Source organism: Maylandia zebra, linkage group LG2 (genome assembly GCF_041146795.1).
Source record: "Maylandia zebra isolate NMK-2024a linkage group LG2, Mzebra_GT3a, whole genome shotgun sequence".
NCBI classification, from domain to species: domain Eukaryota; kingdom Metazoa; phylum Chordata; class Actinopteri; order Cichliformes; family Cichlidae; genus Maylandia; species Maylandia zebra.
Window position 1 is genome coordinate 19,246,863 of NC_135168.1, and position 27,587 is coordinate 19,274,449.

The 27,587-nt window shown below is 39.8% G+C and overlaps 3 protein-coding genes and 1 long non-coding RNA gene across 5 annotated transcripts; 3 read left to right on the forward strand and 1 right to left on the reverse strand.

Annotated features, from left to right (window-relative positions):
• Positions 1-1,591: 1,591 nt before the first annotated feature.
• On the forward strand, positions 1,592-6,463 carry LOC143421061 (uncharacterized). Of its 2 annotated transcripts, XR_013100791.1 has the most exons (4): positions 1,592-3,289; positions 3,373-3,523; positions 3,637-3,829; positions 6,382-6,463. It is a non-coding gene; the product is annotated as an uncharacterized LOC143421061 (long non-coding RNA). The 2 variants fall into 2 exon arrangements; XR_013100790.1 differs by lacking the exon at positions 6,382-6,463 and having other exon boundaries at positions 1,593-3,289; positions 3,637-4,520.
• A 2,366-nt stretch (positions 6,464-8,829) lies between these two features.
• On the forward strand, positions 8,830-14,737 carry LOC112432625 (uncharacterized). Its single transcript, XM_076889891.1, has 7 exons — positions 8,830-8,926; positions 9,136-9,241; positions 10,951-11,021; positions 11,122-13,087; positions 13,386-13,544; positions 13,626-13,679; positions 14,110-14,737. The coding sequence occupies exons 4-7, from the start codon at positions 11,425-11,427 to the stop codon at positions 14,355-14,357; spliced, it is 2,124 nt and encodes a 707-aa protein (XP_076746006.1). The 5' UTR covers positions 8,830-8,926; positions 9,136-9,241; positions 10,951-11,021; positions 11,122-11,424; the 3' UTR covers positions 14,358-14,737.
• A 6,111-nt stretch (positions 14,738-20,848) lies between these two features.
• On the forward strand, positions 20,849-23,431 carry LOC101484417 (uncharacterized). The gene is made up of 6 exons (XM_004576652.3): positions 20,849-21,311; positions 21,574-21,702; positions 21,909-22,102; positions 22,599-22,746; positions 22,842-23,046; positions 23,127-23,431. Exons 1-6 carry the CDS (start codon positions 21,102-21,104, stop codon positions 23,429-23,431), a joined length of 1,191 nt encoding a protein of 396 aa, XP_004576709.2. The 5' UTR covers positions 20,849-21,101.
• Positions 22,328-26,313, reverse strand: LOC106675807 (uncharacterized). Its single transcript, XM_023154063.3, has 6 exons — positions 25,879-26,313; positions 25,307-25,569; positions 24,921-25,111; positions 24,694-24,787; positions 24,319-24,512; positions 22,328-23,698 (listed from the first exon to the last, which is right to left on the reverse strand). The coding sequence occupies exons 1-6, from the start codon at positions 26,074-26,076 to the stop codon at positions 23,511-23,513; spliced, it is 1,128 nt and encodes a 375-aa protein (XP_023009831.2). The 5' UTR covers positions 26,077-26,313; the 3' UTR covers positions 22,328-23,510.
• Between the last annotated feature and the right edge of the window lie 1,274 nt (positions 26,314-27,587).

The following is a 27,587-nucleotide window of genomic DNA, read 5'->3' on the forward strand; positions in this document are numbered from 1 at the left end:
AACTAACCAAGTCTGGCAGATCACATTGAATTTTGAATTTAATGACACTTGCTACGCCAGAGTCAGTTTGATGAAGGCAGAGCTGGATCCAGCTCAGGCATACAATAATGTGGTCTGGTGGAAAAGTAGCCATACCAAAACCAGAACACGTGTGTATTGGTAGTGCTTGGATTCCACATAGTACACATCAGTCATAACTAATCTGGAAGCACCTTTAATAACAGGCCAATGTTATGGCCTCATTTGCATGTAAACGTGAATTCTTGATGTAAAAAAGATGCTTTAGTGGCATCAATGTAATGAGCCTAGGAATTTTCCATATCAACCTCACATCTTGGTCTCCATTTAGACATGACCAGACCTCCCTCTGCCGGCCACTTCCTCCAACTCCCCCAGTGGGACACCGAGGAATTCTCAGACCAGCCAAGAGATGTAACCTCTCCAGCCTCCTCCCACTAGGACATGCCCCAAACGGAGGCATCCCGGTCAGACGCTTAAACCACCTTTACTGCCTTCTTTCAATGTGGAGGAGTAGCAGCTCTACTCTGGGCTCAAGAAGGAGCTCGTTCATTTGGGAGAAGCTCAGACAACCTACAAAAAACCTTCATTCCTATTGCTTGTATCTTCTGTATATTCTTTTGGTCACTAGATTGTGACTGCTCCACTCTCACCTCACTCATGAAGAAAATCAAAATAAGTAAATTCCCATCTGTGAGCACTGGGAGATGCTTAAGCTTGGGCTTTCAAATCATTAAAAGAAAAAAAAAACCCTCTAAACATACTGATGAAGATGATCATGGATTTTGTGCTGCTTTGTAGGTTGGAAGGGTTTGTTTGGTGACCTGCAGTTAGCCAATTAAAGCTCTCTCTCCACAGCTTTTGCTCTCTTCTTAAAAACATTTCCTCTACTAAACAAAAGAACACCTGGAAATAAACACAATGCACTGACTGATTTTCTTTTCACAAAACAACTGCAGTAATTGGTTTTAGCTATAGGGCTGAAAAAGGTCAGAGATTGTTTAGTGCAACATTTATTTAAAAATGTTATGCAAATGTATTCATGGTTCTAGTTATGCTTTTCTGCTTACAACAGGGAATGACTGCTGTTGTACTTTCCTCTGATGGAGGTTTTTGTAACGTTTGATGTTGCAACTTGGAGCCAAATTTGCAGCTTTAATGGAGGAAATGTACTGGAAGACTACACAATGGCTGCCAGGAGTCCAATAAAGTCCTTCCTCTGACTGTACAGACAAGCAAATTTCCTGTGTCTGCATACCTGACAAATGATAACAAAATATTGTTTTGAAGACCATTTCCAAGCACACACATTTCTGTCAAAACAACTGGAGGCAATTGTCATGGTCCCCGCACCTCGCCAGCTGACAGCAGTCAGGCGCTTTGTTTTGTTTATTCTCCTCTCTCGCCTCTGCTCTCTCTTTCTCTCTCGTCCTCTCCCACTCTCTCTTTCTCCTGCCGGGGCGGAGCTCAGTATGGGCTCCCGCTCCTGGCCCACGCACCTGGGGATGATCAGCACACCTGCCGCTGATTACGAGAATTGGAGTCCTACTTAAGATGGCGAGTCTGCTCTACTCGTCGCTGGATCGTTGAGCTATCAGTGTCAATCGTCCTGCACTCTGCAAAGTTTGTTCGTGAGTACGTCTGAACCAGGAGACTAACTGTTTCCTCTGTCTGTGTATAGATTTCCCCTGGACCCGTTTCCCTGTGCACGGTGACTGAGCATGAGCAAGAGTGGTAGAGGAAAGAAGAGGAGCTGTGTGTGTTTGCGAGGGCTGTATGGAAATCTCCCCTCCCTGGACTCCTGCCCCTTTCACTCCAGGACCCTGGAACCCCGGCCCCTTTTCCCCAGACACAGGTGTGTGTGTGTGTGTGTGTGTGTGTGTGTGTGTGTGTGTGTGTGTGTGTGTGTGTGTGTGTGTGTGTGTGTGTGTGTGTGTGTGTGTGTGTGTGAGTGCGTCTATGTGGTATGGATTGACATTTGACCTGCGCTGTACCTGGGCTCCGGGGACATTTCGACTTTTTGCTGTGTATTCATGTGTCCCCCTAAAACATGACTTGTAAATGCATTTTTAAGTGTCTAAATAATAATTTTTTCTACTTCTTATGAGGTCATTATTTATCTTTTGACCTGTATTTGCTTAAACTGTAGTGTAAATTCATTTATTAAACTATAATTAAAAGATTTTCTGATTTTCTTAAAAGTCCACCTATACCCCTCACCTGATTTTTGTGTATTCCAGTGTATTGCACAGCGACGTTTCGAGTTAGAGTGGATGTGTGTAGGTACTGCAATTTAATACACATTTTCAATACACACGGCCGGAAGTCATTGTGATTGGTAGGCTATATATATAGGCGGTACCTACAGGAAACGGCGCCACAACTTTCGCGCGCGTGCCCTTTAACAAGTGTATGTCGACGGCAATACGAAGACGGATTAAAAACACAAAGGTAAGCCTTTTTTAATGTAAAATGCACCATGACTTTAATACTATATGAAATTATAGGTGCACAGGCCTATATTAAACTGGTTTAATTTATGCTTTATGGACTGTTAGTGAGTCTTTGAAGAAGTAAAACGGCCCCAGCGTTTGTCATTGAGTAAATAAAATAGGGCTGACGACTAACCGCGTCAACGCGATAAAGCGGGCTAACCCGTGTTAGGATTTACTCGGTGTTAAAGCATTATTGTGGCTTAAACGTGTTAATGCCGACATCGCGACTAACGCGATTAACAATTAAACCAGCGCAGTCTGAGTCAAAATCCCTGATGTCGCTGTTAGCTAATTTCGGGCAGTTTGTCCAATGTCTGTCCATTCTGCTGACAGCCCTAAAATAAAAGCAAGGGTATAAGTGTATTTAGTCGTGTATTTATTTATATGCCTGAAGAAAAAACTTCTTACAGTTTTGATGCCTAAGCTTTCTCAGTACTTGTATCACTCTCTGCAGTCGCCATTACAGAAATGTCACATGTCGCCATTTTGAGTACTAGGCCTTTAACATTTTAAAAGAAGGCATAAATTAGCACTATGAATAAGTCAGCTGTGTTTATGCTGTAAACTACACTACTGCTAGTTCTGCTACTACTGATGATGATGACAATGATGACGATAATCGTAATACTTTATATGCTTTGGTAATACAGCCAATCAAAACGTACAGGAGAACATGCGAAGGAGACGCATTCCTCCACGGGAGGATGCAGTCTGTCATGTTTCTGCTGGAAGGGACAAACTGGGACTTGATATCCACTACATAAATGCCTTCAAAGGTAAGTTGGTCTTTAGTTTGGATTAGATTTGGAGTTTGTCACTTTGTCTTTTGTCACTCACTTGGTATGCCTCTGCAATTCAGGTCGGGGCATTTTCACGACTGTTCCATTCCAAAAAGGAGACTTTCTTTTGGAATACAGAGGTAAACTCATAACAAAAGAAGAATGTGAGCGGAGACACAGAGTTTATCATGACAGCCTGAAGGTGTTCATGTTTGATGGAAAACTCTGGTGGTGCGTATTATATCAGTGTAGTTTGATTAAGATTAAATTACACATTGCTTTTGATTTATGAAAAAAAAGCTTCCTAACTAGTTAAGCTAATACTTTTTTGCCTAACCCCACAGTGTGGATGCATCTCAAGAAGATGGGTCATTAGGCAGACTTGTCAACGACAACCACATCAGTCCAAGTGCTAAGATGAAAATATTAAATATCAATGGAAAGCCCCATCTATGCTTATTTGCAAGCAGAGACATAAGTCCAGGTGAAGAAATAGACTATAATTATGGTGACTCGGATTGGCTCTGGAGATGCAAGGTATTTCTACAATTGTACTTTTTGGAACTGATAAATTGCATACCCTAAGCCATTTTTACATTTGTACCTACTCAAATTGGCTTAACGTGACTTACGGCATCTAGTTTTTCACTGAAATTGAGTATCACCTACTGTGCCTGGGGTAACTATAGCAATGCAGCCGAGCATCCAGTGATATAAATGCCACAGCAAGCATGGACGTCAAGGTGACAAAATGCCTGCTGCTCAGTCTATACTTTAGTGTTCAATTCAGGGATCACGCTGTTAATTTTGGTCGCTATTTCAAACATTTCAGAGTTTCAAAAATGATGGCTTGGATTTTCACGAAGGAGGCGCACTCATAACTTATCGAGTGACACCATTGACCAGCCACCTGGTGGCATTCAGTCTATGTCAAATTTTCTGATCACTTTGGATCACTTGGAACCTTGGTGCAGTAGTTACTGAAAAACTACATGGTACTATAACCTACTGGAAAAACAGGGGTAGGTACTAATGGAAAACAGGCAATTGTGATGGCTGCCACATCAAAGCCCTCTAAAAGCACTAAAAAAATATCAGCAGGTATGCAGAAATAAAAAATGGCTTTCGGTTTCTAAATTTTAACAGTGATTGATGTTTAATGTGATTCTACACAGCAAAATCTCCAGTGTTAAATTAACACTGGAGAGTGTCTATAAGGGTCCACACCTCTGAGTGTTAAATACAACACTGTTGAGTGTTAAATTAACACTTTTGACAGTGTTATATGTTTAAAAGTAACCTAGTCAGTTTTGAAGATTAACAATGGCTAACACTGAGCAGTGCTGATTTTCTAACACTGGAAAATAACTCAAAATGTTAGAAATATTCCAGTGTTAGAAAATCAGCACTGCTCAGTGTTAGTCTTTGTTAATCTTCAAAACTGACTAGGTTACTTTTAAACATATAACACTGTCAAAAGTGTTAATTCAACACTCAACAGTGTTGTGTGGACCCATATAGACACTCTCTAGTGTTAATTTAACACTGGAGATTTTGCTGTGTAGCCTCTTTAGTTAGATTCATTTTAAATTTTGTCCCTCGAAGATAAATGGGCCCTAGTGACAGTTCGTTGCTGCTACAGGTGATTGTTTTACTCCTTTAGCAATGGCTTAAAAAATAAAGAAATCACACTGACTATTTGTCTCTTAATCATAGGGCCTTAAATTCTCTATACATGACAGTGAATATTTTAAAGACAATAGCTTGAAACTTATCTTTCTCATACAGTTTATTTAATGTTTCAAAATCCTCTTCAAAAATGCACTGTATATTCATTTTCTATCTGTTACACACGAAGACGGAGACCAGCCAGATTCAGAAGACTGTGAGCTGCCTAAAGCCGCAACCAAACAGCTTTCCAAACAATGATCTGGACCTGAAACATCCAGAGCCTGAAAGGGTAAATATAATCCAGTGTACCACTTAATGAACTAATAATTTAATCTATCATCATTCTTTATGGATGCTGTGTGTGTGTGTGTTTGGCAGTCACCTGGGTGTGATGTGATTTACATGGACCGTGGCTTGTAGGTCCTTTTCATTGTTTCAAAGTGCAAGTCTGGATAACATCTGAGTGTGTGTGTGTGTGTGTGTGTTAACCACCCAAATGTGACTTAGGAGGACCACACTGTTATTGGGGGACTCCGTCAAAGTTTGCTTCATGGTGACATCACTCTGGTTTTAGGAGGGGTCTTCTCGTATGTCTTGACAGTTTGACCTACAGCATGCAGAACTGACTGCATGTGCTTTGTTTCTATGTTGAAATTTTTTGAAACTCAGGCTTGAACATTAAGATAGATAGTACTATACAACTTCTTAACTTGTTTTAGGCACTTTTTACTGCTTTAGTGCATGGGCTCTCTCTGGCTGTGTACTCTGGCTTCTTCCCACAGTCCAAAGATGTAGCTTATGGGGTTAGGTTAACTGGTGATTCAAAACTGCCCTTTGGTGTGAATGCAAATGCTTGTCCTTCCATGTTAGACTGGTGATCTGTCCAGGTTGTACTGCCCTATGGTAGCTGGTATAGGCCCCAAAACTGCTACCCCACAATCCTGATAAGGATAAGTGGAAGAGGATGGATGATTGCAAAGGAATCAGTTGTTAATTATTGTAGCCAGTATTTTTTTCAGAAAACATTTCTTGAGTGGAAAGCCCCCCCCCCCCCCCCCCCCCCCCCACACACACACACACACACACATGCAAATTAAAAACAGAAGCACAGGCCTGCCCAGTACAGTTGCAAGAAGAGCACTTGGTCTAATCTTTGTGTCATCTTTTCTTTGTTGCAGGATCTTGATGAAGAAATGCCTCAGCAAGGCTCAGAAGCCATGCATTCTTCTTCAGTGCAAGATTTTGAAGAGGTAACATTGACCTAGGACAGATTTTAATGAATGTTTCTCATGCACGATGTGTACCTTATGCTATTTGCCGATAGTGAAATGGTTTATTCATCCTCTTGAGTGATGCATTTTTAGTAACTGTCAGATTACTGTTCTTTTGTCTTCATTCTCTATCTGTTACACACGAAGACTGAGACCAGCCAGATTCAGAAGACTGTGAGCTGCCTAAAGCCGCAACCAAACAGCTTTCCAAACAATGATCTGGACCTGAAACATCCAGAGCCTGAAAGGGTAAATATAATCCAGTGTACCACTTAATGAACTAATAATTTAATCTATCATCATTCTTTATGGATGCTGTGTGTGTGTGTGTGTTTGGCAGTCACCTGGGTGTGATGTGATTTACATGGACCGTGGCTTGTAGGTCCTTTTCATTGTTTCAAAGTGCAAGTCTGGATAACATCTGAGTGTGTGTGTGTGTGTTAACCACCCAAATGTGACTTAGGAGGACCACACTGTTATTGGGGGACTCCGTCAAAGTTTGCTTCATGGTGACATCACTCTGGTTTTAGGAGGGGTCTTCTCGTATTTCTTGACAGTTTGACCTACAGCATGCAGAACTGACTGCATGTGCTTTGTTTCTATGTGGTTTGAAACTCAGGCTTGAACATTAAGATCGATAGTACTATACAACTTAACTTGTTTTAGGCACTTTTTACTGCTGGTAGTGCATGGGCTCTCTCGCTGTGTACTCTGGCTTCTTCCCACAGTCCAAAGATGTAGCTTATGGGGTTAGGTTAACTGGTGATTCAAAACTGCCCTTTGGTGTGAATGCAAATGCTTGTCCTTCCACGTTAGACTGGTGATCTGTCCAGGTTGTACTGCCCTATGGTAGCTGGTATAGGCCCCAAAACTGCTACCCCACAATCCTGATAAGGATAAGTGGAAGAGGATGGATGATTGCAAAGGAATCAGTTGTTAATTATTGTAGCCAGTATTTTTTTTCAGAAGAAAACATTTCTTGAGTGGAAAGCCCCCCCCCCCCCCCCCACACACACACACACACACACACATGCAAATTAAAAACAGAAGCACAGGCCTGCCCAGTACAGTTGCAAGAAGAGCACTTGGTCTAATCTTTGTGCCATCTTTTCTTTGTTGCAGGATCTTGATGAAGAAATGCCTCAGCAAGGCTCAGAAGCCATGCATTCTTCTTCAGTGCAAGATTTTGAAGAGGTAACATTGACCTAGGACAGATTTTAATGAATGTTTCTCATGCACGATGTGTACCTTACGCTATTTGCCGATAGTGAAATGGTTTATTCATCCTCTTGAGTGATGCATTTTTAGTAACTGTCAGATTACTGTTCTTTTGTCTTCATTCTCTATCTGTTACACACGAAGACTGAGACCAGCCAGATTCAGAAGACTGTGAGCTGCCTAAAGCCGCAACCAAACAGCTTTCCAAACAATGATCTGGACCTGAAACATCCAGAGCCTGAAAGGGTAAATATAATCCAGTGTACCACTTAATGAACTAATAATTTAATCTATCATCATTCTTTATGGATGCTGTGTGTGTGTGTGTTTGGCAGTCACCTGGGTGTGATGTGATTTACATGGACCGTGGCTTGTAGGTCCTTTTCATTGTTTCAAAGTGCAAGTCTGGATAACATCTGAGTGTGTGTGTGTGTGTGTGTGTTAACCACCCAAATGTGACTTAGGAGGACCACACTGTTATTGGGGGACTCCGTCAAAGTTTGCTTCATGGTGACATCACTCTGGTTTTAGGAGGGGTCTTCTCGTATGTCTTGACAGTTTGACCTACAGCATGCAGAACTGACTGCATGTGCTTTGTTTCTATGTTGAAATTTTTTGAAACTCAGGCTTGAACATTAAGATAGATAGTACTATACAACTTCTTAACTTGTTTTAGGCACTTTTTACTGCTTTAGTGCATGGGCTCTCTCTGGCTGTGTACTCTGGCTTCTTCCCACAGTCCAAAGATGTAGCTTATGGGGTTAGGTTAACTGGTGATTCAAAACTGCCCTTTGGTGTGAATGCAAATGCTTGTCCTTCCATGTTAGACTGGTGATCTGTCCAGGTTGTACTGCCCTATGGTAGCTGGTATAGGCCCCAAAACTGCTACCCCACAATCCTGATAAGGATAAGTGGAAGAGGATGGATGATTGCAAAGGAATCAGTTGTTAATTATTGTAGCCAGTATTTTTTTCAGAAGAAAACATTTCTTGAGTGGAAAGCCCCCCCCCCCCCCCCCCCCCCCCCACACACACACACACATGCAAATTAAAAACAGAAGCACAGGCCTGCCCAGTACAGTTGCAAGAAGAGCACTTGGTCTAATCTTTGTGCCATCTTTTCTTTGTTGCAGGATCTTGATGAAGAAATGCCTCAGCAAGGCTCAGAAGCCATGCATTCTTCTTCAGTGCAAGATTTTGAAGAGGTAACATTGACCTAGGACAGATTTTAATGAATGTTTCTCATGCACGATGTGTACCTTACGCTATTTGCCGATAGTGAAATGGTTTATTCATCCTCTTGAGTGATGCATTTTTAGTAACTGTCAGATTACTGTTCTTTTGTCTTCATTCTCTATCTGTTACACACGAAGACTGAGACCAGCCAGATTCAGAAGACTGTGAGCTGCCTAAAGCCGCAACCAAACAGCTTTCCAAACAATGATCTGGACCTGAAACATCCAGAGCCTGAAAGGGTAAATATAATCCAGTGTACCACTTAATGAACTAATAATTTAATCTATCATCATTCTTTATGGATGCTGTGTGTGTGTGTGTTTGGCTGTCACCTGGGTGTGATGTGATTTACATGGACGAAGTTTATTAGTTGATATCTGCAACTGAATTGAAAACACACCTTTCCAACTGTCCAAAACAAATAAATGTTGCAATATTTTGCTAACAGTGTCACAATCATCGTCTGGTGTGCACAACAATATCATCTTTGGACAAGTGCATTCAGTGTGTGGGACCGGTTTCCTCCCTCAAGTGGCTTGGCTTTAAGTGCAAAGGTGAGACATTTAGTGAATAGGTACAGTGTATAGTAAAAAGCATTAATAGAGTTAAACAAGTTAAGACGTGCTGAAATGAACACTGCTCCCTTTTTAATTAATGGGTGGTCACGTCTAATTAAAGAAATGCAGTATTACCTCATTGGTGCAGGACCTTGTAAAAATGGTATACTTGGGATTGTCCTCAATTCCCCATTCCATAACATAAACTGCTCAAAATAATAAAGGGAACACTTAAACAATGCGATGTTACTCCAAGTCAGTCACACTTCTGTGAAATCAAACTGTTCACTTAGGAAGTAACGCTGACAACCAGTTTCACATGCTGTTTTGCAAATAGAGTAGACAACAAGTGGAAATTATAGTCAATTCACCATAATAAAGGACTGGTTCTGCAGGTGGTGACCACAGACCACTTCTCAGCACCTATGCTTTCTGGCTGATGTTATGGTCACTTTTGAATGCTGGCGGTGATTTCATTTTAGTGGTAGCATGAGACAGTCTACAACCCACACAAGGGGCTCAGGTAGTGCAGCTCATCTAGCGTAGCACATCAATGTGAGCTGTGGCAAGAAGGTTTGCTGTGTCTGTTAGTGTAGTGTCCAGAGCATGGAGGTGCTACCTGGATGTGGAGTAGGCCATAGGAGGGCAACAACCCAGCAGCAGGACCGCTACCTCCACCTTTGTGCAAGGAGGAACAAGAGGAGCCCTGCAAAATGACCTCAAACAGGCCACAAATGTGCATCTGTCTGCTCAAATGGTCAGAAACTGACTTCATGAGGGTGGCTTGAGGGTCCAGCATCCACAGGTGGGGATTGAGCTTGCAGTCCAACACCATGCAGGATGTTTGGCATTTGCCAGAAAACACAAAGTTTGGCAACTTCAGCACGGGCACCCTATGCTCCTCACAGCTGAAAGGAGGTTCAAACTGAGCACGTGACAGTCTGGAGATGCCGTGGGGAATGTTCTGCTGCCTGCAACATCCTCCAGCATGATCATATTGGCAGTGGGTCAGTAATGGTGAGGGGTGGCATTTCTGTGCCTGCCAGAGAGCCTGACTGTCATTGGGTAACAAGATGAGGTCCTCGGACCCTTTGTGAGACCACATGCTGGTGCATTTGGCCCTGGGGTCCACCTAATGCGAGACGACACTGGGCCTCATGTGGCTGGAGTATGTCAGCAGTTCCTCCATGACAAAGGCATTGATGCTATGGACTGGCCCGCCTGTTCCCCAGACCTGAATCCAATTGAGCACATCTGGGACATCATGTCTCACTCCATCCACCACAAACTGTCCAGGGGTTGGCAGATGCTTTAGTCCAGGTCTTGGAGGAGATCCTTCAGGAGACCATCCGCCACCTCATCCCGAGCATGCCCAGGCATTGTAGGGAAGTCGTACAGGCATCTGGAGGCCACACACATTCAACTACACACTTTCATGCCACTCAACTACCTAAAGAACAAAGTATTTAATAAGAATAATTCCTTCATTCACATCTGGGATGTCCTTTTTTTTTGGGGGGGGGGGGGAGGGGGATTAGCAGTGTATGTGTAGTCATTAAAATATCCTTAATGTGAACAGTTTTTTTTTTTTTTTTTTTTTTTTTTTTTTTTTTCAGCATTTGACATTACTGCAATGCTTTGACAAAAAACTACTTCACTTAAATAGAACTGCAAAGCTAAATTAAGTCTATCAAAATGTGTTTCAGTTTGTTTAGGGGTCTGGCACAAATCTTGCCTTGCAAAATTGGCAAATCAGAATTGCCACCAGTCAACACAGGTGTGTATCCCATTCATATTTGGCTTGACTTTTTTTCAGTTTATTTTTTACCTGTCTAAAGTATTGATCAATTAAAAAAACTTTTGTTCTTACATTCCAGAAAGAAGAAATTTCTGAATATTCAGGGGAGGATGGATTGCCACATTCAGTTCTGGATCAAATATCAAGCGATGATGATGGCAACCACAGCATATCAGAAGAAGAATATGTGCCAGATTCAGAGTCATATGATGAAGATTCAGATGAAGACATCTCATTATTGCCAAGCACATCAAAAGGTCTGCTATGCCAAGATGACATCTCCAAAGCGCATGAACAATCAGATTCAACGAATTTAATCCACAACTTGACAAAGGACAAGCCACAAGATAAAAGTGAGCTTTGCGAAACTGAATCAGAAAAAATGACTTTAAGTAAAAGAAATTACTGCTATTTTTGTGGCAAACCACAAGCTAAAATTTCCCGCCACCTGAAAACGCACAAAACGGCTCCTGATGTTGTGCATGCATTTTCCCTGCCTAGAGACTCAAACGAGCGTAAAAGTCTGTTAGAGAAATTGAGAAATAAGGGAAATTTTAAGCATAATGCTGCAGTTTTGCATGGTGGAGTGGGACCACTGAAAGTGAAGAGAAGACCCAAGATTAAAGCAGTAGAGGGAAAGTTTGCTCATTGCTTTTATTGTCAAGGGATGTATGTTCGCAAGGATCTTTGGAGACATGTCCGCAGATGTCCTAACAAACCAAAAGATGACACGGATAAAGAACCTGGAAGAACCAAAGTACTCGGCCTGGCTTTAACTCTGGAGTCTCAGTGTTATCCGCAGGTGTCAAGTGGAGTCTGGAAGGTTCTTGCTGTTATGAAACAAGATGAGATTGCCTCAGCTGTGCGAAATGACTTTACTGTTATTCAGTTTGCCCAGTCCCTCTACAATAAACATGGACAAGACCCTACAAAGTATGATTATATACGACAGAAGCTTCGTGAAGCGGGACGTTTGTTGTTGTGTCTGCGCACAGAATTCTCAGTGCATAACATGGAAGAAGCTATTAAGCCTGCTAATTTCCAGAGAGTTGTGCAAGCAGTAAAGAAAGTTTCAGGTTTTGATGAAGAGACACTGTCATACAAAACTCCAAGCCTTGCGCTGAAACTGGGACATACACTGCATAAAATGTCTGACATTATCCATTGTCGTGCCCTCATGACAGAGGATGAAGCCCTAATCAAGTCCACTGATGCGTTCAAGAAGTTGTATGTCTCCAAATGGTCTGAGATGGTGTCTCACCGTGCCTTGAACACATTGAGTGAGGCAAAGTTTAACAAGCCATCAACATTGCCCTTTACAGAAGATGTTCGGATTCTCCATCACTACCTTCAAAAATCTGCAGAAAGTGCCTTTTGCAGCTTGGAGAACGAAGCCACAGCTCAGAATTATGCCCAACTTGCACAAGTTACACTCTCACAAATCATTGTGTTCAACCGAAGACGTTCTGGAGAGGTTTCAAAGATGCGCCTCAAAAGTTTTCTTGAAAGAGACAAAACAGCACTCCACACAGATGTTGCCATGGGGCTCTCAGAAATGGAACAGAGACTCTGTAACTATTTCTGTAGAATAGAAATAATGGGAAAAAGGGACAGAAATGTTCCAGTTCTGCTAACACCAAGCATGCTGGATGCTCTGTCACTACTGGTTAGTAGGAGGCCTGACTGTGGTATTTGTGCCACTAATATCTACCTCTTTGCAAGACCCCGATCAATGAGTCATTACAGAGGAATGGACTCCTTGCGTGTTCATGCACACCAGTGTGGAGCAAAGCAGCCTGAGTATCTAAGATCGACACAGCTCAGAAAACATGTTGCCACACTCTCACAAGTCCTTAATTTGAAAAACAACGAACTTGATCAGGTTGCAGATTTCCTGGGTCATGATATCCGCGTTCACCGCGAATTCTACAGATTACCAGTTCCCACAACACAGCTGGCCAAGATTTCCAAACTGCTTTTAACACTGGAAAAAGGACAACTTTCCCAGATCCAGGGGAAATCACTGGATGAGATCAAAATAGAAGGTTTGTATTGAAAGGAGCAAATATTAGGGCAGTAGTTGAATATTATGCTTTATCAACAGAATTAAAACCTAAAAGCACAGACCATTCTGTTAAATGTCCATGATTTAAGGTTCTTGAAGTCTATTGTTTCATCACTTTGCAACATTTGGCAAACTGCAGAGTGGTGGCCTTAAATAGTAAAACTATGTACTATAATTTCCAGTATTTGTTCTGTATTTTGTCATATCTCGTTGTTAATGTGAGGTTTTTGGGGGGTTTGTGTTTGGTTTTTTGGGGGGGTTTTCCCACAATTTCTCAGATGAAATTGCATTAAGTGATGCTGAAACAAAGGACAGTGAGAGTGAATCAGATGATGATGACACAGCACTCACAATGTTGGCGTGTGGCACCAGTGAGCCTGTACATGCAGTAGCTGATTCCACAAACACAGCGCAGCTCCAAGACACTGTAGATTGTGGTAAGTTACCACTAGCTTGGTTTCTGTGGATAAAATGTTTGTTACAAATATTAAAACTTAATCAAATTGTGTAATCAGCAGATGAAGGACCACTCACAATGCCTGCAGCAAGTGAGACTGCTGCTCCCTCTGAAGGTAAGGGGTGCAGTTGGTTCTCGAAGCTTATTATTGTTTCATCACTTTGCAACATATGGCAAACTGCAGAGTGGTGGCAAAAAGTCACTTGGATGAGTGACAAAATGTTTCTCCCACTGAAAACGCTACGTCCAGATTAACAGAATCAACGTTTTGGGATTTACTTACCTGGATGATTGAGCATGCATCAAGAGACTTTTATTCAACTTTTTATTCAGTCTTTTATTCACAGCGGAACACTAAATGTCTCATTTTAGAAATTTGATAAATTTTCAAAGAGAATTTTAGCTCGTTTTGATATTGATGGTAGCAACACATTTCAGAAGTTAGTACAGGGTAGCATCCATTCTTTTAACCACCAAATGTTTTTTGTTTTTTTTTGTTTGGTTTTTTGTTTGTTTTAACTACTACTACTTTATATATCTTCCAGAGAAAAATGCTGCTCAATCCCACAATTCCCGAAGAGCTCCCAAAAACATGTGGTCCAAGGCTGAGGTTGCTGCAGTGATGAGGCATTTTAAAGACCACATAAACGAAGGGAAACTAGCCACCAAAAATGAATGCAGTCATTGCAAATTGGTAGAAGATCCGGTGTTGGCAGGAAGAACAGTTCAAAACATACGAGATTTTGTAAGAAACAGAGGATTAACTGCAAAAAGGCAGAAAAAAATGAACTAAAATAACTGTTTAGAGAGCTGTGGTTTTACATCTTGGTCAGATTGCCAATTGTTGTTAACACTGATGTTCTGTTTAAAGAAAAAAAAGTTCTTGTTAAATACAGAAGTAGTTTGTATTTCATAATTTTTACATTTAATTTATTTAGGGTTTTTTTTGACGGGTTATATTTAAAATAAAAAATTATAAATGCATATTTTCTCCCCTTAATATTTACCTTTAAACTATTAAAATTCATTTTAAATGTTTTTAATTTTTCTGTTTTCTATATTTTTATATTTCTGTGGGAAGCGTGGGCATTTTTGTCCATAGATTTCTTTTTTTATTTATGGTTAAAATTAATGTTCAGATCCAAGAACACTAATAAAATGATGTTCCAGTAATCCTGTGTCCTGTCAGATGTGTATTCATGGTAATGATGAGCTATTTAAATATTACATCATTGTCCCTTTAAAGACCCAATATTGCTTTTTTTGGACCTCATAAAACACATTGTTGTCAAGTGGACAATGTCTCCAGAAAACACAATAGAGTCTGGTTGGTGTGTATCAGTGTATCTAGACTTCTATAGGGAGTGTATGAGGTCTGAAGTGACCCAAATTTTTTTCAGATTTTTTCGAACACTTTAACCTCGCTCCCTTGGCTCTAAGTCCTTTCAAAAGGGTAGTCCACTTAAACCACCACCGGGCGGATTGACGTAGTATAGTCCCGCCATACCACATAGACCCGTGTGTGTGTGTGTGTGTGTGTGTGTGTGTGTATGTATGTATGTATGTATGTATGTATATTTTTTTTTTTTTTCACTGTGGAGAACACTGTAAATAAATTCACTTTTGATTTGAAGGAACTTGTAGTCTGCGCCTGAGTCCGCTCCACTAATCGTGACAGCAATGAAGCTGAACAAAAAACAGCTTCTTGTTTTAATCAGCAATTCAAAGTAAAAAAAAAAAAGTCAGAGATTGTTTATAGGCCTTATATTTCATGCCAGCAGTCATTTTGGATAAAAGAAAGATACCCGTCTTTCTACCCCCCAAGAGTGAACCCACATTTGCAGGGAATGAACCATAAAAGCTGGTGACATCCATGGGTTTTCATCCTGTTATAAGCAGCACAGGTGCATCATGGCTGTGGTATCACCTCCCGTCATTGGCTGCGCATCACATGGCCTGTCCATGAGCTGGTCGACAGAAAATGTGGCAGCAAAGTGAGGGGGTGGAAATCAAACAGGGAAAAAAAAAAAAAGTAAAATGGGGTTTACTGTGGCACAATGACAGTTCAATCGGCACGCGGTCTTTGGAGTCTCCGATGGGTTACACAGCCTCAGTGTTTAGCTGTCCCTTTGTAAATGTCATAGACAAAGCAGAAATGCCAGGCTTTGTGTATTTCCTGGCTGTAGCATGTCCTGCAGCAGAACAAAAGGAGTTATTTACATAAACACGGTGCAGATGTCCGTCACGCGTGTGATTTGGCAGCATTGGGCCTCACACAGAAAGGACTACGTGTGGCACGGGAAAATAACTGCTTTATGTGAGCTTCTTTTTTTTAAGGGTCTAAAAGGTACTGTGATTAGTAGGTAGATCTGCTGTGGCTGGTACAGCTTTGTCTCTAAAATATTTTCAGTAGGTTTATTATGCCCGGTTTAAGGGGGCTGAGATGCAAAATGAAAAGCATCCATTTTCCCAGAGCAGCCTCATGAACAGCTAACTAATGATGAATAAAGGTTTTATTTATTAATCAACACTTTTAAAAACATAGGAGATTAAATTAGTGTTGGGGTAAGTTAGGGCCAGAATAACAAATCAGTCCACAAGTCCCAAACAAGATAAACCCAACTAAAACACGAAGGCTTACCTTACCCTACCAAAATAAAAAGGCCTATGCCTGCTTTAAGTTTGAGCACAAAGCTCACAGCAGAAGTTGCAGAAAACCACTTGTGTTGCTGGTTGGGAGCTGGTTCCTTATGTATGGTGTGGTCATCAGGTTGGAACCAACATCTTTGAACTCAATATTGGCAGACCTTTGCACAAAAGGAGAAAACACCACCTTACCCCCAAATTAAGCATCTTACTGCAATGTTTAATTCAAGAATAAAGCCAATTTAATGAAAAGCAGGTGATTGGTTATAGGTTAATCTATACCCTGGTAGTCTAGTGGAAAAGCATAACTTACACTAAATCGATTGGTGTTAAGCTTAAGTTTAAAAGGAAGAGCAAAACTGGCAAGTCAAAGGATCAAACAAAGGGCTTCAATAAACTAATCAAAATTTTTAGATGAGTCACTAAATCAGTCAGTCGTAAAACAAATCTAATCTAACAACAATACTTTCCTATCAAACAGCCTTTCTCTCTGCATTTTTTTATTCATTCGTTTATTTTTCATTCCCTTGTCTTAATTTTTGGCACAGGGCCCGCATCCTTGCAGACATTCTGCTGAGCATTTTCAACAAGTTTCCGTTCACTTCTATTCAGTTTAAATAAATTTTTTGTTATAAAACACCAAATCACAACAGCAGTTGCCTCAAGGCTCTTTATATTGCAAGATAAAAACATTATTCGCTATAATATTCCACTAGATAGTGATATATTTTATTAGAACAGCACAGCAATTGCAAACATATGCATAAATAACAATGACAATGTTAATAAAAATCACACAGTATTGACAATACAAGATATTTTTAAAGGCAGTAGCACTCCAAGATAGTGTGTGTCTGTGGGTACCTGTGTGTACACCTATGTGAACACTTGTGTACACATCTGTGTGTGTGTGTGGGTGTGTGTGTGTGTGTGAGCGTGTGAGCGTGCTTATGTTCATAAGGTTTCTCCATGTAGTGTCTCATAGTGGGTGTGGGGAGCCACAGCCCCTGCCTGAAGCAGGCATGGAGGAGACCTGGACCACAGTCATCCAAAGACCTAAGACCCAGGAACACCTTAGCCCCCAGCAGGGATCTGACAGAGCCAGGGGGCTGAGGCCCGCCAAGCAGCTCCTGGGAGTGAGCCAGCACACAACAGAGCATCCACCCAGTGGGGAGTCTGACTCTTGACCTGACACATAGACAAACAGGCACACACAGTCACAAGCATGCATTCCCACCCTCATGCACACATACACACCCAACATGAAGACACACAGCAGAGAGACATGCAGATGGCCCCTGCCCAGAACCCTAAATGTCCACATGCAATTTAAAATTGACAAGAGCGCACCGGCTCCAGAGGTGAGGCTGAATGAATAGATCCCCCTCTGGATGTCGTTCAGTGTGTCCACCCCTAAGACCCTATATGTATGTGTCTTGAGAATGTAATGAATAAGAATGTCTAAGTTGTGAAGTAAAATTGAGACACAGACGGCCATGGGGGCAGAGAGAAGGAGGACCTCCTCTGCACCTCAGTGATGCACCTGCACCCCAAGGTCCTGCATGAGTGGGTTGATGGAACGAGAGGAGGGATGTAATTAGGGATGGGGAGGAAAGGACCAGCTGGGCACAATACCGCTGTTACTCAGAGAGGTGTGGTGAGGGAAACATCAGTCTTCACTCTATCTTAACTGAAGTAATTGCTTTTATTATCTCTCACCAATATCATGCACATACTCAAAGGAGCTTGTAAAGAAAAGCGTCTGGACTTCTTTAAGTGCACATGCACATGCACATACAGACAGCATCTATACTTTAATTCCATTGTTTGTTCTCAAATTCCATCGTTTTCATTTTAATTCCGTTGTTTTCATTCAAATTCTTTGGTTTTTGATCAAATTCTGTTGTTTTCATTCAAATTCCATTGTTTGTTCTCAAATTCTGTTCGTTTCATTGAAATTCCGTTGTTTTCATTCAAATGCATTTGTTTTCATTCTAATTCTACTCTTTTTATTCAAATTCTATTGTTTGTTTTGGAATTCTGTTGCTTTCATTCTAACTCTGTTGTATACATTCTAATTTCGTTGTTTTCATTCAAATTCCGTTGTTTTCATGCAAATTATTTGGTTTTTGATCCAATTCTGTTCTGGGGCCCGTTCTTCGTACGTCGCTTACTACATCCAAGATCAAATGACACATCCAAGATCAAATCATCGCGCTAACTCTGAGCTCGCTATTCCGGTTCCCCGAACACACCTGTTGTTGACGATTAGTATAGCTGGATGAAGTAATGTGAGATCACTGGGTGGCCCAACAGGGGCTACGCATCGATAGTAGAAACATTGATCGGCAACCCTTTGATTGGTCGGCGAAAATGTCGAAGGAGCGCGCTCGGTATTCTTCGGCAGCAGAGCAAGAACTCTTGAGTGAGGGATTTTAGGAGTTTCAGAGTCTAATTAAAACGCAAGGGAACACTGCAAAGGCTACAAAAGCAAGGAGAGAGGGCTGGCAGAAAGTTGCTGACAAATTAAACTCGTAAGTAATTTAATAATAACAATAATAATGGAGTGGATCTATATAGCGCTCTTCAAGGCACCCAAAGCGTTTTACAATGCCACTATTCAGTCACTCTCACATTCACACACTGGTAGCTGTCACAGCTGCCCTGGGACAGAAGCCAGGCTGCCATATCGCGCCATCGGCCCCTCTGGCCAACACCAGTAGGTGGTAGGGTAGATTTATCATATCACACTATATTATCCAATATTATATTACATTATATTATATTACATTATGTTATATTATATCCCCTTTCACATTAGAGCCACAACAGGACCCACTAGAACATGGGAACAAGTAAAAGTGAAATATAAGAATATTCTACAGAATGGTAATATTGATCACTTATATTGCTTTTCGTCTCTTGGACAGAGACCCTGAAATAATCTGTTTGTTTGTTTATAACAGCAACCAAGAAAAGGGGCAGCGCAAAAAAAGACAGGTGGTGGTCCTGCACCCCCTCGTCAACAAGTTGGTTAAGTGAATAATACCCTCACGGGAAAATCGATATCTCTCTATGAGCACACTGTCGCGCTGAGCTAAAGGATCCTGTCTGTCCCGCAATATACGCTGGATTCTGAGGACTCTCCTTATCAATCTTGCACCTTCCGCAATGGGTGGCTCGCGTATACGGACAGGACATGGCTGCGACAGGCTTCCCAAATCCACCTTCGCTTTTATAGCCGTGGTCTCTCATCTTGATTACACGAAGTAAATTGCAATTACTACTCTGAAATCTGAATTACATCTGTAATAATCACATACATGTAATAGAATGTTAATAGTACATTTCCCTTTTTTAGGGAATGACCTGTATGTATCTGTGTGAAATCAATAAAAGGATCAAGTGCTGCATTATCTTTAGTTACATTGATGTTATTTATTTATGGTACAACAGTGGTAAAATATCGCTGTTGCTTTCGTATACATGAAGCGGAAATACCTGAGTGGCCGCGATCTAATCCTGTTTACATAAAGTAAACCTGCTCCCGAGCAGGTTTACGCTTACGGCTCTGTTGCTATGACAGCAAGTCCCGGATGGGCTTCGAAGAACCGAACAATCCAGGATCACGCGAAATCGTCAACAGTCAAATCCGGCTAACTTACTTAGCGAGGTACGAAGAACGGGCCCCTGTTCATTCAAATTCCATTGTTTTGATTCAAATTCTGTTCTGTACATTCTAAATCCGTTGTTTTCATTCAAACTCTGTTCTGTTCATTCTAATTCTGTTGTTTTCATGCAAATTATTTTGTTTTTGATCAAATTCTGTTGTTTTCATTCAAACTCTGTTCTATACATACTAATTTCGTTGTTTTCATTCAAATTCCGTTGTTTTGATTCAAATTCTGTTCTGTACATTCTAAATCCGTTGTTTTCATTCAAATTCCGTTGTTTTCATTCAAACTCTGTTCTGTACATTCTAAATCCGTTGTTTTCATTCAAATTCCGTTGTTTTCATTCTAATTCTGTTGTTTTCATGCAAATTATTTTGTTTTTGATCAAATTCTGTTGTTTTCATTCAAACTCTGTTCTATACATACTAATTTCGTTGTTTTCATTCAAATTCCGTTGTTTTCATTCAAACTCTGTTCTGTACATTCTAAATCCATTGTTTTCATTCAAATTCCGTTGTTTTCATTCTAATTCTGTTGTTTTCATGCAAATTATTTTGTTTTTGATCAAATTCTGTTCTGTTCATTCAAATTCCGTTGTTTTCATTCAAATTCCGTTGTTTTCATGCAAATTTTGTTCTGTTTATTCAAATTCCATTGTTTTGATTCAAATTCCGTTGTTTTCATTCAAACTCTGTTCTATACATTCTAAATCTGTTGTTTTCATTCAAATTCCGTTGTTTTCATTCTAATTCTGTTCTGTTCATTCTAATTCCGTTGTTTTCATTCAAACTCTGTTCTGTACATTCTAAATCTGTTGTTTTCATTCAAATTCTGTTGTTTTCATGCAAATTATTTTGTTTTTGATCAAATTCCGTTGTTTTCATTCAAACTCTGTTCTATACATTCTAATTTCGTTGCTTTGATTCAAATTCCGTTTTTTCCGTGTACTTTTCGGTATTTGAAGTTTCGTTTCAGAAAGTATAATTTAAAAAAGAAAATGAGACACTTATTTAATTCTCAACTTAAAAAGCTAAAATGAAAAACGTAAAACAATTGTTTTTTTCATTTTGTCCTTTCGCACATCAGAAACGAAAAACCCAAGAAAAAAGAACGAGAAAGGGCCCTTTATTTATTTTGTCTGAACCGGAAGTTTTAGTAGGTCAACAACCTGTACAAGTGATGCGCAAACTTATGGCAAACACTGTAGTGTGGACATCATGACGTTGGAAAAATACTCAGACGTGATCATGGAGATGGCAAAACAAGGCCTGTCATCGGAAATTATATCAGAGCGTCTGTCATATGAACACGGGGAAGTGAGAGGATTTTCTGCGAGAAATGTTAGAAAGTTTTGTGCTGAGCAAATCACTAGCTGTCGACTCTCGGACACACGGTTGGAGCTTGAGGTGACACAAGCTATAAATGAGGTAAGGTACTTTCTTCCTTCACCTTATGACTGTGTATGGTTGTCTTAACTGGGTTGTAAGGGGGTTAGTCTAGACTGTGTGCGCGCGCCCGCGCGTTTTAGCGTCTTGCGGGTGGTGGGTAACGTTAGTTATTTTAAAGATGTCTCTCACTGGTATTTGTACAGTTAATTAGCACAATACTTTAGCTTTACACATTTGCTTTCAGAATAAGCTACTTTACATTTGTTGTTCTAGTAGTAGCATGATCTTTTATTTTAAACAGGTGGGCCCAACATATGGCCGCAAAATGATGAAGGGCTATCTGTCCACAAAAGGGGTACATGCTGCAGAGGGACGAATTGGGTCAATTTTAAGAGAGGTGCATCAACCTTATCATGAAGCAAGACGCCAGGTAGCCTATGTTATTTAATCTTCCACTAGAACTGTATTCCAATGTTCTTTGTCATATTTGTGATATACATCATGTAATGGTAGGGCCTAATTCTGTTTAACAGATGTACGCCCTGCTTTAACAGTTACTTGACTCTTCCTCAAACGTATGATCAAATCTGCCTTTATCCAGTCAGCTGTCATTTATTTTTGTGATTTTTTTGTAAGGGAGCTCGGAATCTTAATCCCACACCGTACCATGCTGAATGCATGGGGCACAAGGTTCACCTGGACCAAAACGAGAAACTTGTAATGTTTGGAGTCACCCATGTTTTAGCTGTAGATGGATTCAGTAAAAAGATTGTGAGTCATTCCACAATGCCAATCAAAAACAACTTGAGCATCTATGAATATGTTTTCAGGTAATACAACCTCTCAAACCATTTATTTCATCTTAAGTGTTTTGATGGACATGTTAGTCATATTGGACATGAGCTGCACCCAAATTTACAATATTTGAATTTAAATTAGACATGCAACAGATGGGTCTGGTTATGTTCCTGAATATAATATATTAAGAACTTACCAAACATTTTGATCAACATTTTCTATTAATGTAAAAATAAATAAAATGGAATTGCACATGAATCATTTAACTACTTTATTGCAATTAATCAGTGTTCATTTATGAATGGAACAAGGTTCTTGGATTTCCACATATCTTTCAATTGTTCTGACATACATCTAAAGTCTGAGCATGACAGTGACATTGCAAAGAAACTTAAGAAATATATGTTGTCCTACTACAACTAAAATATTACCCAAAAAAAACATGAATGAATACATTCAAAATAATAACACCTTTGCTGGTCTTAAAGCAAAATAGTTAATAAATGTTCTTTATTTTTCCTGTACCAGACCTGCAGTGATCACCTATGGTATGTGGGACCAGGTGCGAGTAGACCATGGAAAGGAATTTTATTTAACACTGTTCATGCAAGAGATGCTGTCACATCATCGCTTCAATCAGGAGAGACTGCCTTATTTACAGACCTCATCCACAAGAGTAAGATTTAAGTACCATTAACATCAGCTGAAATTCTTATACTATTACGTGTACTACTACGTACATTTAAGACATGTTTCTTTTAACTCTTTTAGAACCACACAGTTGAAAGGATTTGGCCTGAAATCAACAACCGTGTCAACTACCCACTAAAAACTGCCCTACTCCAGCTGATGGACCAGGAGGAGATAGATATGGAGGATAACCTTGTGCGATACTGTGTGTCCAATCTAACCTGTCAGCTGTGTAACATTGGTCTTGCAAGTGTGGTAGAATCATGGAATGCTCATAGAATCCCAGGTAAAAAAAAAAAAAAAAAAAAGTCAGATTGCTTACAACCCTGATAATGAACATTTAAACACCTCCTCTATTTTTTACAGGAAAAGGCATACCAAATCACTTTGCAGAACATGGGTGTAAAAGAAGAATTTCTCCAGAGCTCTTGCCAAATGCACTTGAAGCAGCAGACCTTTACAGGCAGCACTTGGGATCTGCACTCAAAGAATATTCGACTTTTGGAGTTGATCCCTTCACAACCGAACAGGACAAACTTAGAACAGAGAGTCATTTTGCAGAAAAATATCCTGATATTTCACATTTGTTTTTTAGAGCCGTAAATGGTGACTTTATGCCATACAAAGAAGCTCTGCTCTGTCTCATAAACATAACTCAGAGAAATGTATGAACCACTGCATCTGTAAACTGTACAGAACAGACAAAAAAAAAAATCAACTGACTGTAAACATTTGTGTGTACACACTACATTACTCCTCTGCAAAAAAAGATTTCAATACAGAAAATGCAGCTGTTAGACCAGTAATTTGTAGAACTCCGTTGTTACTCTCCCTGCATTTTGCACAGTGCTGTGATGTCTCTTGCCACTGTTCCACACATGTCTTGCAGCCAATAATGCTTCTGCAGCACAGTGAGAACACTGGATCCTCAATGATGTCTGCAAAAGTAAATCAGATAAGTGAGACTGTTATCCATTTATGTTGAATTTAGTTCAAACTATAGGTTCAAAGTCAGTCTTGACATAAATTTACAGACAGCATGCAGAATATTTTTGGTTATTCTGTAATTCCTCTTGTTCACGCTGTTCTGAGAAAGTCCCTGTCTATATTTTTGTCTATAATTGATGAGGGGCAAAATCAGTACATTTTCTCAATTAGCAAGCAAGAAAAATGAAAAAGTTACAGGTACTTGATTCAATATATGCAACTACAGTCCCATTTTAAATGTGAACTTTTTAGTTTTACATTACTGTGAACAGTGTACCGTCACGCATACTGACATTGTAATCAATTTGAAAAGCTATACTTTCATAGTCAAGATTGCAAGGAGAACCCAAATTAAATGTGCATGTAAACTTTTGAATGTTATGTTACAGTAGACCTGCATCTTGATTGTCTGTGCCTAAGTATTTAAATGGACACTGCTGAATAAAGAGCCTATGTTTGGTAAAAAAATGTTTGTCCAAAGTAATGATTGAATGTGGTTTGACATTGTTTTAATTGTAATTAAAATGTTAGTGTAGATGTAATGTATTTACTAAGCAACATTTGAACATACTCATACAAACCACGCAGCTAAATCCCTCCTTGAGTGTCTGCAGCTTGGGGGTTGTGACTTTCTGGGCAACTGCAAGATCAGTGAGCTCTTTGATTGCTGCTGTGACAGCTGGCAGACTTTGAGATGCCAACACCAACTCTTCTATTTTGTCACTCACTTCTCCCAAACTGGCACTGTCATCATCTTTACGGCTGCTACAAATAAAAATGGATAATCAGATGTCAAAGCTACTTACTGGCTTAAAGAAACATCACATCACTTACTGATAGATGATGATTTATGTAGTGATGTCTTACTGCTATTATAGGATTTAAATCAAATTAATTCTTCTATATTGATGTTCATCCTATAGTATATACATATTTATTCACATACCTCAGTTTCTTCCTCTTTGTTCCCTGGAGGCAATTAAAGTCTTGTTCAGGCACAGCAAGAATTTTTCGTGCATTTTGTCTCCAGTACTGTGACCCTACAGATGAAAAACAAAACCAAAGAAACCTGTTTAGAAGCCAATACCATATTACCCAATAAATATTACAAAGAGTCTGGTAAGACATGTCTCTCCATAAGATATGGGCTTTAGCTGTAATATTATGGCTCACCTGTTGTGCCCTCCGACTCCAGAATTGCATTGCCCTGTGCATCTGTCAAAATTATTGGGTTGTAATTACCAATGGCATCTTGCACTTTTCCTACTATCCCTTGAAGCGTAGCCTCAGACTCCAGGAATCGTACAACCACCATTCTATTGGGAATCAACCTCCCACCAACTACATCTGCAAAGTACACTGATCTGTAAAACAAAACATAATAATTTTACATATCTTGTAAAAGACAGCAGGCCACAAATCCATTCAGTGATTGCTATAGGCAAATTGTACTAAAACAGCTTTGCTATTCTTAACAATTCAACTATCCATGCACCTTATGTTTCTTTTTATTTTGCCTGTTCTGTAATTTAATATTCAAGAACACAGACTCATCCTACCTCTGAAATGTTTTGGAGGACATAGGGGAACTTGAAGTAGCCTGCTGTGAACGTGAAGGTGCAGACGCTGCCACAGCTGGTGCTCGCATAAATGCAAAACGCTGCCCGCTGGAACCTGCTGTTGGAATTGACTCCATGTCTTCTCCGTGGACTTCATAGTGACCTCTGGGTGTAAGGTCTAATGCGCTGAAAACACCAGAGACCGCACCGGGGAACATAGCCACGTTTGAATCATCCGTGATGTACAGAGTATGCGCGGATACCTGTTTAAGAAAAGTTTCCGTAAATCACGTTGCTCTGCTAACGTGTTACTCCTGTGCACACGGTTAATAGGCTCTAAAGGCTTACTTATTAGCTAGTAGCCGGTAAAAGTCAATGAATAACTATTTACACATTAGCACATGTGCACAATTCACATATTAGCACAATGAAGACGGCTAGACATAGTATTAGTAAAAGTAGGCCTACATGAAATCACCAAATGTTAACGTTAGCCGTTCCGCAGTAAGGAAGAACAATAACGTTCATAAAAAAACTGCTGAAAGCAAAGTTTGCGAAGTTTACATATCTACCTGAAAGATGCGACCCAGTTTTTCTGCAGTCATGTCTTCGTCCCGGAGTGTCACTCTCTTAGTTTTCCTAAAAACAACGTAATGGTCCATCCTCTGTTTATTCCAGTGTAACTTTAAGGCCGTCGATCTCTTGTGTGGGGGACGGTGTGCGCGCGCCATAAAAAAACGCGCAGAAGAAGTACTTCCCGTTTCAGACATTGAAAATGCGTCTATTTTTTTGTTTTTGCGCTAGTATACTTTCATTATTTGAATCACGAAGAAATCCAAAAAAGCACGTCTAATTTTAAGTGTATGACGGCTATTTGTTACCACCGAATGAAAAAACAAGTTATTTTCGCCCATTTTATTCTTTATCAAAAATTAAAAAAATGAAAATTCTTTTAAATATCGTTTTTTCGTTTTGGTTTCTGAAACAAAACTTCAAATACCGAAAAGTACACGGACCTTTTCTCTGTTCTATACATTCTAATTTCGTTGTTTTCATTCAAATTCCGTTGTTTTCATGCAAATTTTGTTCTGTTTATTCAAATTCCATTGTTTTGATTCAAATTCCGTTGTTTTCATTCAAACTCTGTTCTATACATTCTAAATCTGTTGTTTTCATTCAAATTCCGTTGTTTTCATTCTAATTCTGTTCTGTTCATTCTAATTCCGTTGTTTTCATTCAAACTCTGTTCTGTACATTCTAAATCTGTTGTTTTCATGCAAATTATTTTGTTTTTGATCAAATTCCGTTGTTTTCATTCAAACTCTGTTCTATACATTCTAATTTCGTTGTTTTGATTCAAATTCCGTTGTTTTCATGCAAATTATTTTGTTTTTGATCAAATTCTTTTGTTTTCATTCAAACTCTGTTCTGTTCATTCTAATTCTTTGGTTTCATTCAAACTCTGTTCTGTACATTCTAATTCTGTTCTGTTCATTCAAATTCCATTGTTTTGATTCAAATTCTGTTCATTCAAATTCCGTTGTTTTCATTACAGTTTCACTCTATTGGTTTGGCTCATTTCTTGAAACCGAGATGACATTCTCAAAACCATAAGGTCATTTGCCCAAACAGTCTTACAGTTCTGCCCAACATTATAGCTCACTAGCAAAATCAAATATCTTTCCCCAAACTCTTCGTCCATGCTTCAAAAGCAGATTCCTTTCTCATATAAAAGGTCAGTACAGTCAAAATAGCACAGATCCTTCTCAATTGCCTTGGCACATCTGCATTCATTTAGTGCTTTTGTCAAAATAACCTGGATGGTTTAGCACAACACCATGGATCCCCTGCAAAAGCTCATATCTCTCCCAAAAGAGTTTATCCATGTGTCAAAACTAAATATCCTCATATAAATAGTCAATGCCCCCAAAATGCATTATACCTTTGGCATTGTTTAAGCACTGCAAGTCAAAATGCTTAGACGTTTTGTCACTGAGGCACAGGTCTAGCAACAGAATACCACTATGAATAAAACTAAAAGATTTTACAGTAAAATCAGCCTCCAATAAACCACTCATACTCAAGGAAACTGTAAACATTTTTATTCGTACAAAGAAATGTTAACATTAGAGAACATACTGTGAAAAGAAAACATATACAGGATTCTGTAAATGTGAACAGTTATAAACACAAACAAAAAAAACCAAAAAACTCTAGCCTACCATACTGTAAATAAAGTTTCAGAACTATAGTACAGTAATATTTTCAGTGGTCGCCATTG

What these genes read in the sequence shown, in the direction of transcription:
- LOC112432625 (XM_076889891.1), top strand. Translation starts at nt 11,425, where the DNA reads ATGACTTTAAGTAAAAGAAATTACTGCTATTTTTGTGGCAAACCACAA. An exon ending in GGATGAGATCAAAATAGAAG is followed by an intron (nt 13,088 to 13,385) that starts GTTTGTATTGAA and finishes ACAATTTCTCAG; the next exon opens with ATGAAATTGCATTAAGTGAT. An exon ending in GACTGCTGCTCCCTCTGAAG is followed by an intron (nt 13,680 to 14,109) that starts GTAAGGGGTGCA and finishes TATATCTTCCAG; the next exon opens with AGAAAAATGCTGCTCAATCC.
- LOC101484417 (XM_004576652.3), top strand. Translation starts at nt 21,102, where the DNA reads ATGACGTTGGAAAAATACTCAGACGTGATCATGGAGATGGCAAAACAA. An exon ending in ATCATGAAGCAAGACGCCAG is followed by an intron (nt 21,703 to 21,908) that starts GTAGCCTATGTT and finishes TTTTTTTGTAAG; the next exon opens with GGAGCTCGGAATCTTAATCC. An exon ending in GAATGCTCATAGAATCCCAG is followed by an intron (nt 23,047 to 23,126) that starts GTAAAAAAAAAA and finishes TATTTTTTACAG; the next exon opens with GAAAAGGCATACCAAATCAC.
- LOC106675807 (XM_023154063.3), bottom strand. Translation starts at nt 26,076, where the DNA reads ATGTCTGAAACGGGAAGTACTTCTTCTGCGCGTTTTTTTATGGCGCGC. An exon ending in AACTGGGTCGCATCTTTCAG is followed by an intron (nt 25,570 to 25,878) that starts GTAGATATGTAA and finishes TTTCTTAAACAG; the next exon opens with GTATCCGCGCATACTCTGTA. An exon ending in TCCTCCAAAACATTTCAGAG is followed by an intron (nt 25,112 to 25,306) that starts GTAGGATGAGTC and finishes TTTGTTTTACAG; the next exon opens with ATCAGTGTACTTTGCAGATG.